General features: G+C 37.9%; 1 protein-coding gene across 1 annotated transcript in view; it reads right to left on the bottom strand.

Annotated features, from left to right (window-relative positions):
- The window catches only part of LOC124145332, a 114774-nt gene that overhangs the window by 22167 nt on the left and 77540 nt on the right, over window positions 1-15067 (bottom strand). Inside the window, exon 11 of the mRNA XM_046515049.2 lies at window positions 8121-8759. Within this exon, the coding sequence (XP_046371005.2) occupies window positions 8121-8759 (639 nt within the window). The remainder of the gene's footprint in view (window positions 1-8120; window positions 8760-15067) is intronic.

The following is a 15067-nucleotide window of genomic DNA, read 5'->3' as shown; positions in this document are numbered from 1 at the left end:
AGATATCTTAGGACAACACTGTACATTTCCCAATCTGCAATAACTAGTGCACAAAGAGTGAAAGCCAAACAAAGTGAAAAGATGATGGACTTAAAAGCGATGTTTCGGGACCTACCCAGGGCCTACTGCCACAAACAATCTTAGCGCTAAGACTATCATAAGTCTATGTTAGAGTATGGGACTTGCAACAGTCATCGTTCTATGGTCGCTTTGTGGAATGAGGCCTAGCTGGATTTCCCATGAGGGAACAGAACAAAATGTTGGTATGGACAACACTGGTGTAAGCCAATATCCCACTTTCCAGATGCAACTGTTAACTGTTATGAAGAAATGCATTCGGGGGGAGTGGACATGTATTATTAGTTTTGTCTCTTTTATATTACCTTACATTGAGCAAGTGTTGAGAAAAACAATTTGTTTACCCTACTTATCGTTGCTTAAACATTATATATAAAAATAAGCAATATACATGTTTACTCATGTGTTGGTTTACACAGGATCAGCTGAAGATGGGCCCTTGGGGAAGGATTCGGAATGTTTTCATAAAAAAAATAATTTTTATCCATTCTTTAAGAAATGTTTAAAATGAAGACTTCTTAGATAACAGTATCACAATACAAAAAGCAAATTGGAAGGACAACAGCAAAACATTCTTGCATTCTAAAACTGTTACAACAGCACCACATAACAATACAGAAAACAAAACATGTGTTTTCAGATTTGCAGGTGTTATTGAGTATTTAATGCATTCATTTGGAACAAACAACATTGTTCATTTCTCATTAAGGACACAACAATTTATGTTTTGTTGCTTTTTAAATTTACTTGCTAAGTTTGTTTGTTTTTTGTTTGTTGTTTAATGCCACACTCTGCAATATTCGAGATATATGACGGCAGTTGGTAAATAATCGAGTCTGGACCAGACAACCAGTCATTGACATTATGAGCATCGATCCACACAATTGGGACACGATGACATGCATCAAACCAAGTCAGTGAGTCTGACCACCTGTTTCTGTTAGTTGCCTCTTAAAACAAGCATAGTTGCCTCTTAAAACAACCATAGGTTGCTAAAGATCTATTCTACCCCGGGTCTTCACTAAGAATACACTAAGAGGCGAATACGATTCATATCACGAATATAGGGTACAAATACAAATATTTATTCACAAATACAATAATGAGTCAGCAGTTGATGTATAATTTATTATATTCAGTGAAAAACAACAACTTAAATTATTTGACCTGGTTGGATAATTATTAATATATTATACATTTATATACTGCATTTATTCAGGTAATAGTATCTGCTCAAATACGATAATGACCGTTGACCACAATATTGTCAAATTATATATATGAGTGTTGTCTTTAAAGAAATCTCTGCATATAATATGTTCTTATGGATATTTTTAGGTACAGGGTATGTAGATGCACATGACTGCATATTCGTAAATATTTGATTCTAGTGACCACGAATAACGAATTCAATTCATGAATGGATATGGTTCGATTCACAGAATACGCGCGTGAATAGTAACAGCTCTAGCCTGCACCCAAGGAGGCAGAAAAAACAGAATTATTAGATGTTGAGGGAGTTTCTCCTTATATGACACAATATTGGCAGGAAATATTCATTTATTCTGGGAAGTGATCAGTTGTCTAATCAAAACATACAAGAGGATTTTTTCAAAAGTGAGAAATCATTCTTGGACCTTAAACTGAAACATCATAAACACAATTTGTGAGCTAAGAATATCAAAAGTTTGGATATTACATGGTTTTGTTGCCTGGCTTCATTTCCCAGAACAAGCAGCTAACTCAGAATAATAAAACTCTACAATAATACTGCAATCATTACTGGTCAATCAAAGATTTCAAATCACAATAATCACCTCTGATTAAAACAGCTGATATGATTGCTGCATCACAGTGGAAGCTGAATGTTATAGGAAAGTATTCTATCTCAGTCATTGCTGGTAGAGTTTGAAATATTGCTCTGTACATTTATAGGTTACAAAATGCAGACTTGCGATTACTACAAGACTGAAAGTAACATACTTTTGGCACAAAACACAATAGACATAAACTAATAGAGTGTCAGAACTTAAGCATCAGGGACAACAAACAGCTTGAAATTTGGTGCTTTTCTATTTTACTACTCTGACATAATTTATTTAGCATCACAATGAGTGGGGTGATGTCATTCGAGTGACATGCGTTGTATAACTTAAGCCTTGATTAATTTCTTCAGTGGTGACCACTTCATGTTGCATACCTACAGCTACATACCTTGCTCAAAGGTTACTACTAGTGTTTCCTTAATTCAGATCTACAACCTTCTCAAAACGATGGATTAAACAAATCCTACTTCACTCAATGTCATGTTTGCGTCACAGAAGAATGGAGACAACCCGTGCTGAATACAGCATTTGAAACCTTATGCTGCGTCAAAGTAGACACAATTTATGGATAACAACTTCTTTAATTACTGTAAAGGCTATGTTAAGGTATAGATCCTTATACTGTTGTCAAGCAATGATGAACATGGTACAGAATATAAAGTAGGTGGAGGATAATTCACTGAAATTCACCGATACCGATACGTTGCTTTACAGTATTTAAAAAAGTTGTTATCCATAAATTGTGTCTACTTTGCCATAAGTCAGCTTCTAAATAACACCTATCAAACAAGTTAAACTTATGCTGCGGTGTGTTTGGTTCTAAGTTCAATTTTGCATGGTCAAGTCTACAGGGCCCTGTGATCGTAGCGCAATGACTGTCGTAAGTCTGTGTTAAAGTATGGGAGTTAAGATCGCCTTAGCTCTGTGTTCACTTGGTGGAATGGGGCCCAGGAAGCCTAGCTCTACATTGAACACACAATGTGTTGATCTCCAAGGACAAGGGGATAATGTATGAGCGGACGGGTGAATGTGGTTTTACACTGCAGCCACCAATATTCAGCTTATAATGGTGGCCTGTAAGTAGCCAGTGGTTGAAAGAACGAGCAACATTGGTTACGATGACATTCCATTACTTGATCCTCATTTTTGTCACTTCTTACAACTAGGATGGCTATGCGGGGGACCTAATCAACCCCAGAATCCCAAAAGAATACAATAATTTGTTCAGATACACACTTTGGAATCAGACATATTTATGGTAAGTAACTAAATGGAATTTAGTTATTGCTCTAGTAATGTAAACTTTGCACAAATATGTACTCTAACAAAGTGTAAATAAAATTGAACAAATGTTAGCAACAAGATACTTCTGAAAAAACTGAATGATTTGGATACTCTTTTGGCAGATATTAATATCCCAACAGCTGTTATAATATTAATCATAAGAAGATACATTTTCCCCCATCTCAAACTGTCTTGTGAAGTGTAGAGCAGGTTGTTGAGGCACACAATAAAGTTAGGCAGTTCAGGAGCTGAATGAAACAGCCAGTCTCTGAACATAAACACCAGTATTCCCCAAACCAAGGGGCAACAGAGATGGTTGAGAAAGACATTACAAAGAAATGAGGTGAGAAATGGGTGACTATTCTGAAGAACAGGAAATTAATTTAAGAGAACGCATTTCTTGTATTTTTAGTTCCATAAAATAACTACTGGTCAACATTCTAAGCAGTCACCGATATTATATTTTGGTCGAAAACATGTGAAGAAAAGCAAATTCCAGTCAACCTTTTGCAAATAAATACCAATCAGAAAATGTTCCAGTTTCGGCTAAGAAAATAAGCAAGCTACTGATTGGTACAAATGTCATACCAATACAAGATTTATGTTAACAAAAGTTCATCTGTTTAACAGCTCAAAATAGCAGGAAAATTTTAATTTAAGTTAATACCTTTACAAATATGTGTTTCTTCATAATTATTCTAGTGTACTTGGCTGATCTAATCTCATGAAATAGCTAAACCAAGCCTAGACACCCACGAGAGTCAACACAAGACACAGAACAAAACACTCTCTTTTCCACCAGCAGCTGCTGTGACCCTATACTAGACAGCTATCTGACTTGCATTCCTCTTATCTAAGAACCATATAATGTGATATTTTGTTTATCTGGACTGAAGCTCCTAGTCCAGTAAACATGATAATCGTGCAGACTCATATGGCCATTAAAACTTTTGTTGCCAACATTGGACTTTCAGAGTATTAATTTGTGATCAATTATCAATGCTTAACAACAGTGAAACATCTTCTGTAAACATGTAAAAGTTCAGCATGTGTAGTCCAGCTTGTAAACTTGAAGTATCTTTAATGGTGAACTATGGTCCACAAACCAGACCCATGTCAGGCTAGGTCTGGTCATCGTGAGTGAGTTTGGTTATATATGCCACACTGTGGTGCCATGTGTGAACTCAATTATTCTCTCTATCTGACAGTAATTATTCACTGCTAGAGTGATACACATAATATAGTTTGACTTAGTAGACCAAAAGGTGGGATTGAATTTTGAAGGGACTCCCCGATCCCTTGTGTCCCAGACCTCGTCTCCCTTTAAAGACAAAGAAATGTTCTGGTCCCTGGCAGAGCCCCATCAGCACTTTGGCACTCCACTTGTTAGGCTAACATTTAGTCTCTGAAAGGCTGAAAAACATTTCTTAATTTGTTTTTATTTTGTTAATTATCTTTAGATACTCAACAGGAAGGAACCCATAGTAAAGTGAAACTGAAGAAATCTAGACTTTCCAAAGTATCATAAATAAATTGGTGGATTCCATGTCATTTAATTAGCTAACCAAAACTTACTATGTGTTTAGGCTTCCATAAATTAGGCCATTAATGTTTCCTGACTGACTGATAATAGAGTGAACTGGGTATGCGTCTGCATTAGTGCTCTGAAGGATATGTCACTGATTTCATATCATTGTCTACAGTTGTGTTACTGATCAAATAAGCAGTCTGTGAAGTATGTCAGGGTCTGTATGAGACTCCTCCACTTGTCTCAAGTTATGGATAATTTGCTATGTTTGAGTTTCCAGTGGTTCCATGAAGTTAACAAGTTTGCTCTTAACAATGTCATTGTCACTAAAACCATGTGACTAAAGTAGAATGAAGGTAAAAAAACTAAATAATTGGGGCAAGAATTTCTGCCTTTGATATGTTGCCTATATGTCATCATTAACTAACAAGTACCAAGAGAAATGAGACATTTTCTCAACCCACTCTATACCAGATACATAGTGATCAAGTCATGGTTACTTCCTGCTTGTGTGACATTTGTAAGCACCAATGTCAAGATGTCTCCCTCAAATGGCATTTGGAATCCAGTTAAAAAGTCCTCGACACAGATATCCACAAATCTGCAATAACTGCACTAGCCATGGTTTTGGGGTGGCAGTGGGGCGTATCCTCAACTCATCCTTGGAGCCTTGAGGTTTTCATGTCTAGCATTATTTTAATCTAGGAGACTTCTATAGCTCCAATTATTAAATGTGGTTAGGAATGAAGATTAGGTCCCATTAACTATAATTCTTAATTTCAAACAGTTTTTATTTCAATAATCATTAGCACTAAGAAGCAAACAAAATTCATTATATTTATAATTTCACATTCAAAACTGCTTCCATTAGTTCACAGATACATGTTTCCAATTTTCCTGAACAACCATATATGGATGATGTGTAAGTTACAACAATGGTTGTTGCCTCCTTGTTTGCCTTCACTTTACTATGCAATATGTTCTTGTTCTCAACAAATGTCTCTAAAACAACAGTACTTGTCTCTGCCAAAAGCTTGGTCCCTGTGTACTCTTGAGTTAGGTCTCCCTTCAACTTCAACACAACACAACAGTGTTTGACTGTATCTTACTGTGCGATTTAGGATATTCTACATTCATCATCATCATCATCATCATCATCATCATCAATCACAGAAATAGATGTTCATACCTATACTATACCTAGATAAAATGTTCAGAATGTCTTGCTGACTGTTAATGAATATGACTTGGAGGCTTTATCATCTCAACACCATAGTAACATTCCAACACAGCACCCATAATGGTCTCACTTGCTTCAATAATCATGTGTATACCATGACGCCAATTAGAACATTGTCTTATGTATATTAACACAGGTCACAAACTTATAAAGAAAGGATGGTGAAGATGTTGGTCCAGTTTAATGAAATATCCCCAAAGCTATAACGATCACCGTTTGCAATCTTTTCATACACAAACACACAGATAATATTTTAAATTTCATTAAGCTACACAAAAATTTGAATCAATTATATAGTAGTGTGAATTTCAGCTATCAAAATTCACCTAATTAGATGAAACAGGTGTCATTATTAATAAATACTTAAACTGATAAGTAAAAACAACAACTTTGAGACAATATAAAGGCAATAGGTGTCAGTTCACCTCATTTTTATAATTAATAATCAACTGACTGAGAGAGCATTGTGTGATAAGCTAACACTATCTTCCAATTTCTATCTATTTCTATTGATATTTACATGAAAAAGACCATTTTGACTAAAGAAATGGGCGCGGCCTTGTGAATCTGATGCACATTTGCATACTGCATCATAATTCCTGTGATATGATCTACTGGGTGCCATGCATATTTCAAAGCCCCTTTTTTCAGCTTTCAACAACAGATTACCATTTTCTGCATTTTATCACTGACAACCACTGTGAGTGATATATAAATAACTATATATGTTAATCACCTGCCCTAAGTTTTGGCCATATCAATTTGATACCTGAAAGTGAAAGCTTCTTACACACCCCATGGTTATGATCAACACCTACACACTGTGTCAGCACAATACAGCAGAGAAAATATTAAATGTTAAAACTAAGGAATGAAGTCACCAGCACCCAGACTTCCCATTCCATAAGCTCAGTGGCACGTCAGACCAGGAAAACTACAACACATAGACCCGAAACAAACACAAGGCCCTTTGTACATGCATATGCAGTCTGAGACTTAACTATCACAGCATCAGGTACTACTTTGACTGAAGGTCAGTTTAATAGGTTGATAAGTTGATAATTGTTCATATGTTCAGGTCAAAATCTACTGAAAATGATGTTTTGGTGTACCAGTAGACAAAGGGTTAATATCCTCAATGCAGACAAACTACATGTGACAAAAAGTGATGGAAGGATACATACTGAAGACTTCAGGACCAAGGCAGTTATAGGTGTCATTAAACTGAATAGCCCAGAGTGGACATGTCCACATGACAGGAAATCCTGAGTCTGCATGTTGTAAATGAATCTGACATGCCTGTGTAACTACTTACACAAATTATGTCAGATCTCTCTTGCTGCATATAATAAATACTGTTTCAGAAAATTGTTTTGTTGTTCTCCACATGTTTCATTCAATGAAATATAAGGTGATGAGTGGACACTAAAAAGCACTAAGCTCATTATTTCACAGACTGCCTTCCAAATCCATTCATTATCTATTTCGAAAAATACACACATCAAATGAACGATTCAAGTGTTTCTGCAGGTTTATTGATTTTCTTTCATTTTTATTAACAATGAAAATGAAAATAAAAATTACCCCTTTTAAAATGTTTTTTTAAAATAGACAAAACTGTAACTCTTTGACATATCTCATTCCTGTTAAACTTTAACTCATACTACAGAAACCTTCACAAGGGACACATTCACAGAATGAAATGATTTAACAGTCCGCTCATGCATCCAAAGCTCTACAGTGGCTACTCAGCAGTTGTATTTAACTCCAAAAACAATCAACATAACACGCTGCCCCCATCTCTCGCGTAATGCCTGACGCAATCCTATATTCATGATAAAACGTCATCTATCCTTCATTCCAATAAATGAAGTGATTACCCCCTCTCAGCCTGACTAAACAAATAGAGGCTGCAGAACGATTACAATCTTCACAAGGCTGGTCTGCTGCAATGATAATGCCCACCAACCATTCAATAATAATCTACACAAAACAAGGGCATGTCAGCAGGAGGTTGAAAACAGTGGCACAAAAAAGCCAAGTGTCAGTACAGTTGTTCAAGGTATCAGCAGGGCTGGCAACAATCACAGTTCAATGACATGCAATCAATACCAATCAACACCTGTGTTGATGGTTACTGTTGAGTTATTGACGATGTTTTTACCTGTAACGGGCGCTGACAACTGACATCGCCGGGGTGTGGTGCCAATGTGGTGCCAATGTCAATCATTGCCGGCCGGGGCTGTGCAGCGTCAACACCGACGGTACCCACAACAGTTGCACCTGGGTGCACCAGCGCCGACGACCGTGACGGCTGCAGGGAGTGCTGGTGGCAACTGTTCTCATGACCAGGTGTGTGTGGCTGGGTGGTGTGAGAGACGACTATACTACTGGATGCTGGGAGAGAAGGAGGAAGGAGGGTGCCGGCTCTGACACAGTGGCCACTGCCGCCGCTGCTGCTGCTGCCGGTGTTGTTTAGTGGGTGATGACTCACTCCTGCCTTCACCGATGAATCATCCCCAGCTCTAGTACCACTGATGTACACATTGCCACACTCTGGGCTACAGGGACCTTGCTCAGTGCTGGACATACCGTCACATTCACCCAGACCAGACCTGGACACTCGGACATCTGGACGATGGTCACTCTCACCCATATACACATTGCCACACTGACGGCTACAGGGACCTTGTTCAGTGCTGGACACAACGTCACATTCACCAAGGGCTGGCTTGGTCATCAGGACATCTGGACATTGGTCAATCCGACTTGGGGACAAGGGCATCACACTGATGTCTGCAACCTGGAAAAAAAGTATCAGTTTAGATAGACAGACATATGACATGAACATCAAGGTGTTGTTCTCACACTAAAAGTAGGACACCTTCATAATACCTGATTGATAATGTCAGCTAATGAGAAAGAGAGGGGAGCCAGATCATGACCGAGAGTGTGTGGCATGTCATGCAACTAAACATGGTATAACACACACAGCAGAAGCTGCACTGAAGATCAAAACAAAATAAAACACAAGCAAGATTTAAAAACAGTAAAACATACATGTCAAATGCTCAAGATTTCTTAACTACCTTGCTCAGCATAAAGTTTCCCTCATGGAGAACATTCATGAAGTACTTACACTTAATGTGATACTATATTTTTCAAGTGCATGCATATCTCCCTAGTGGCGTTATTTCTTTTGTAAACAAGCAATTTGTGTGTTATAGCTACCAAGCAGTTAACCCCTTCCCAGCAGAGGCATGGCTAAACACCTTGCAAACATTCAATCTACACAAATACACCATGAACAGTCTATGCATTGAAAACTGACTTATCTATTAAAATATTCGCTTACTTGGATTACTAAATCAGGTGCTTGATATAAGTGATCACAAAGACAATGGTCACATTCACTATAACCCGTAGATACTCCCAACAGAAAGTCACAGACCAGTAAGCATTAAATATTTTAGCATTAAATCAAGTTCCCTGTGAACTGTCACACTTAAGCAGGAGGTGCAACTTGCACATTCACACCACAAAAGGAGGAGATCATCTATCATGGCAAGTCAAATGTCATATTCACCACAGGAGGTCAATATTCACAGAATCATTATGTCAGGTACCCACCCACACCAGGCACATGGCAAGTCACATGTCACATTTACTACAGGTATACTACATTCATGACATTCACAGACATTTAGACAACACAAACCAAGCCCAGACGGTAATCCCACAATTTTATTAGGGTAGTAAAAATTTGTATGTGCTAGTCATTTAGGGTTTGAAGTCTTCCAGTCCGAAACTAGTAGTAGTACAGTTCTGGAAGGACTAGTGACATTTCCTTCTGGACTGCCACTTTCACCATTAGGTAGAGTGTAGCTCTGTAGCAGATGCTTTAGTGGACTAGTGAAGATATAAGGTAATTTCTAACCCTGTTGGTGGAGGTGTTCTAACAGTGTGTGACAGTATAAAGGGTTAACAAGGAAGTGGAAAGCAGCCCCTGAGTATGACATGTCAAGGTGATCCCTGCATGTCAAAACGATAACGAGCCATCACACACTGTAGAGGGTGTCAGACAAATCACATTTACTGCTGGTATATCAAACAAATAGACATTAAGAAAATGAATACACATGACTACATACATACAAAGGTTTTCTTTCATTTTTGCTATCATGTTGGCTTATTGATGATGTTTATATCAACTGTAATGATGCAGATGTACTAAAATCTTAGTAATGACATATGAACTGTTTCATAGAAACATGTCTTTCTACAGTGAAGACAATGTAAACCAAATATGAGATCGGGTACAACATTATATTGTATCTAAGAACTCAAACAGTCCAGATGTCCTATGCTAATGTGGTTCAAGATCTTATAAAATGTTTATGGAGAAAATATCTGCAAAGCAAGTGACAACATCTATCTTAAAGTGAACTTCCTTCAATTTGGTTAAGATAGGTTTTGACATAGAATCAATGAAACTGGAAATATAGGCACCAAGTCCTGACTGTCGCCTGCAATGTCTGGAAAACACGCAGTTCAGATAGCAGTTAAAGTTTGTCATTAACATCTCCTAAAACACAGAATTCTGACAATAATGAAAATGTATTTTTTTAAGGAAGCGCCCCACTTGCATCTATAATTAATTAAAAAGTCAATGCCATAGTATGTTATTACATGGTTTGGGGCAGACTTTGCAAATGCTCCTTTAAACAGGTTCTCTGCCTCCTATATGACCACCATTCCGCTTAACCCTACAAAGGATGATGGCAGGAGAAGCAAGTATGAGAGGTGACTGCAGTGGTAGAAACTAACAGTTTTCGTCCACTAGTCCTTATAATGATAACATATAGCAAAATCCTTAAAAAGGGCAAATTTCTACTAGTCCTTATGATACCTTAACTATGGGGCAGTTAGGCAAGGACTACAGGACTAGTGCCAGTTTCTAACGCTGGGTGAGTGAGCAAGATTCAGTCAACTCATGGTGTGTTAACATCCAAAGTGTCACATGTCCCAAGATGTTCCATGAAATGGAGAAACCGATGAGCATGGGCATGGTGCTGACAAACCAAGAATAATAATCAGAGAGAATATAGGAATAAAATGATCAGCAGATTTGAGCACAGCTAATGCCCGACAACTGGTAGTCTAGATCACGTACTTTGTGTACGTACCCATCTTACAAGTGTTAATTGGCTATGAATACACAATGCCATTTAGAAAGTAGCCTAATGTAACAAATCTGGTAAAGTACAGATTCTAGGACTTTTTGGGGTTGAGTCCAATCTGGGATTCGAACCAACACTCCAAGAGTAAGATGCGTAACCAGGGTTATCATTTGGAAATCATTTTCAGTCCTGAAGTATTTCTTTTTAACCTCCTGAGGAAATTGACTACTTTTGACAAGATATGAAAGAAAAAATAACTTCTGAAAACTTGATTGGAAATATAGGCTAGAACTGATAGACAGTTTATGATCATGCTCAGCCCATTGAACAATTACAAATGAGCTAGCAAGTTAATATCAAATCAATTTCCACAACCCGTCTTCACACAACAATAACCAGGATTTTATTGTTCTCAAGATGGCGAAGGATAGTGGGGTAGTTAAGGTATCAGTAGCTATTCCTTGTCACAAGAAGCAACTAACAGGAGGATGAAAGATACAAATGGCTGCTGACAAGGAATAATACTTGGAGGAAAGATAACGCAGCCTTCAGTTGCTAGCATCTATCACAGATGAAACCAAAGAGAATCTGTATAATGCTGACAATGAAACTACCGTATATCACTGTGTACAAGGCAGTTTTTTTTTACCTAGATTTAGGGGCTTTCAAGGGAGGTCGCCCTATACACAGGGTTGAAGAGTTTTGATGTTTGTTCTCCCTCAACACAAAGTCATTACCATGAGCTTTGTAACACCGGAAATACCATGTCAACAAATCTGTACTGAAGTACGCAAATTAATCATATGATTACACTGTTTGGTTATAAAAGTGTTTATTGGATATCTGGACTGATGTTTGCAATCTATTTTATTAATTTTATTCACAATTTCATGCAATATTGTTTACATTCATTTCGGCAAAAATGTGTGTGAAGTGATCAGAAGATCGCACAACTCACCATTATTTTCAGCTACCACGGTCAGATTACCACTATTGACGTCTGGAAACAAACTTTAGTGGACAGTGAGTGAGTGAGTGAGTGAGTATGGTTTTACGCCGCTTTTAGCAATATTCCAGCAATATCACGGCGGGGGACACCAGAAATGAGCTTCACACATTGTACCCATGTCGGGAATCGAACCCGGGTCTTCGGCGTGACGAGCGAACACTTTAACCACTAGGCTACCCGACCGCCCCCTTTAGTGGACAGAGAATGGATATGGATACAAAATATCATACTTTGACTCGTTAAAAAGTCATATTTGTTATAGTTTGAAGATAAGATGTCAAAATATTTGTTTTCGCGAGCAAGGAAGCATAGCTGGTGATTGATCAAATTATCCATACGAAAAAATATCCGGCAATAGCAATCAGCTGTACCACTGTGCTACGCTTATGGTCATTCATTTATTTCAAATATATAAAGTAAAATATCACTAAAAAAACATGATATTGGAATATATATATGAAAAAATAATAGTTTCAGATACAATTCTTCAGATCATTGAATCTTTAAAGTTATATTTTCGGGTAATTTTTAACCAAATCACAGGTATATTCACGGGAAATGTGTTGATGGCTGCTTCCAGCTTAGTTTACAAGACAATACACACTGTAATCTTAATCTCTGCATATGAAACAATGCCTAGTAAATAGGAAATACAATTTGATTGGTAAATCATTGTGTCTAATTGTTATCATATGTTTCTTTACCTGAATTCACTGAAGGGATACGATGTCATTATTTTCTGTGGATGACACACACGTTTATATTGCAAATGTACTGATCGTGTATACGCTGGTGATGTGCTTATCCAGTCGACTTATAAGCAAGGTCGTTTTATAGACGGCGATATACGGCATAAGCAGGACAAATTTGGGATTCAAACTCACAATCAGCAGATCAAGGCACGGCTAAGGGGTGCAACTCAGCACAGCAAACTGCATCTTCTTACACGACATGCTCCCTAAATTGCACTGGAATTGTTATATTTCACGTGAGAAAGAAGAAAAAGGCACCAAGTTTACCTATCTTTTGCCTGAATGTAACAATGTGTGGAAACAGGTTCTGAGTGAAGTCTGAGTTGAAAGTTGGCTAGTGATAAGATCTGAGGCCAAGTGAGCTGAGGTAATTGACTGATCAGTTCATCCCCCACTGATGGTGGTATAACTGTCGTTATTACCTGTATGCACCCACATCACTGATACACAGGTTCTAACAGACTCCCAACATACCTGAATGAATACATTTGGCTTTGCAATTAATCATGTCATGTAAGGAAATGCCACTTTTTTCTGATTTTCTGACTGTTTTGTTTTATTAGTGTGTCAATTAAACGGGGAAGTATAGGAGATAATGTCTCACTGCCAAATGTTATGCCTCCAGTAAACTACAACAACTTTCTTGATATACCATGAGTTAAGTGTAACAACTACAATACAGCCCACCAGCGGGGAAGCCTGAGAGTGTTAGCATTCGTCCAAGCTGTTGGGGGCACTATGTCACATACTGTAGGCAGCCACCCAATTGTGTATTGGCATATCTGCTTGTTAGTGAGTATCCCTAACACGGAAGAGCAAACACAACTAACAGAGCGACTATTGTGGGTTCCCTATAACACTGGTTCCTACATATGGTTCTGGGTGTTTTTAAACCATGCACGATTCAATTCTCAAACCTATGCAATGTACAGCATACTCGAAAACCATAGCACAATATAACTGGCTTCAGTCATGTTTTTTATTAGAGGCAAATTGAAGAGAAAGCTTGTGTGTTTTTCTTTCAGATGAGTAACAAAATGCTGACAGCCAGCCTGATTGGATTAGAAGTCAATGTTTATCAAAACCAAGATGACAATATAAATGCCTCAGTCGTATGAAGCCAATCATGTTACATAATGCTCTCCTACCCAGCATTCCTTGTGTCTCTCTTACCCAGCCTAGTACCTCTGATACATCGTCACATCTCACACAGTCCATTCAAGATATTGGATATCTTTTTCATCTGTTTTTGACGGTCACATTGATGTATAAAGACATATTGTCATGCTCCTCACTGTTGTAGTTGTAGTTGTAGTTGTAGTAGCATATCTTTATAATCTGGCAAATCAATATGTAGAGCGCACTGTAACACTTGCATTAGGCCCGACTGTTCTTATTTCAGAAAAAGTGCAATTGTTTACGAATGTCAAGAGAAAAGTCCGGTCATGTGATAAGCCTACAGCCACGGTGTGGTCACTGGAGCAGTAACTTCTCTAGCGGAATAAGGCAAGCAGAGTCGGGGAAGCTCAGGGATATCTGCTATTGTTTGCAAAAAATGCTTAGAACTGTCAACGTACTGGCCCTATGGCACATCGATGGTACTGTGTTTTTAAATCAAGCATGAACATTTTTTCAAGTGTGACGTCACACTTTTCGTACATGCTTGATTCAATTCTCAAACAAAAAAACCCATAAGTCTGCACAGTGAAGCCCTCAACCCAAGTGTTGTGCAAAGTAAATTTGTTTCAGTCATGGTTTTGTATTACAAAATAATGCCTAGATTACAATATATATGTGCCTCGGTCGTATGAAACAATCACTCTCCTACCCAGAGTTCCCTGCACCCAGCCTCGCAGTCCCTCTGTCACATCTTACACAGTCCATTCATATGGTTTTAATCTGTTTCATTTTGGACGAGTGTACACATTTAGAAAAATATGTTTTAAAATGTTTAGCTTTCATTGAGAAAAATATCCTAAAACATGGAAAGCTTTTTCCATTTGCGTATTTATCCTCCAAGTGCTGTAATCGATGCCCTACGGAGAGCTAGCAATATGGTCACTTGGATGTGTAATGCGATATTGTCTTGCACCTCACTGTCACAGTTGTAGTAGGTTATCTATATAATAATGCAAAACAATACGTAAAGCGCACCGAAATGCTGTTCTTA

The sequence above is a fragment of the Haliotis rufescens genome, unplaced genomic scaffold (genome assembly GCF_023055435.1).
Source record: "Haliotis rufescens isolate VD_foot unplaced genomic scaffold, xgHalRufe1.0.p SCAF_10, whole genome shotgun sequence".
NCBI lineage: Eukaryota > Metazoa > Mollusca > Gastropoda > Lepetellida > Haliotidae > Haliotis > Haliotis rufescens.
The sequence above is the reverse complement of the archived record's forward strand: the minus strand, read 5'-3'. Positions and strand labels throughout refer to the sequence as shown.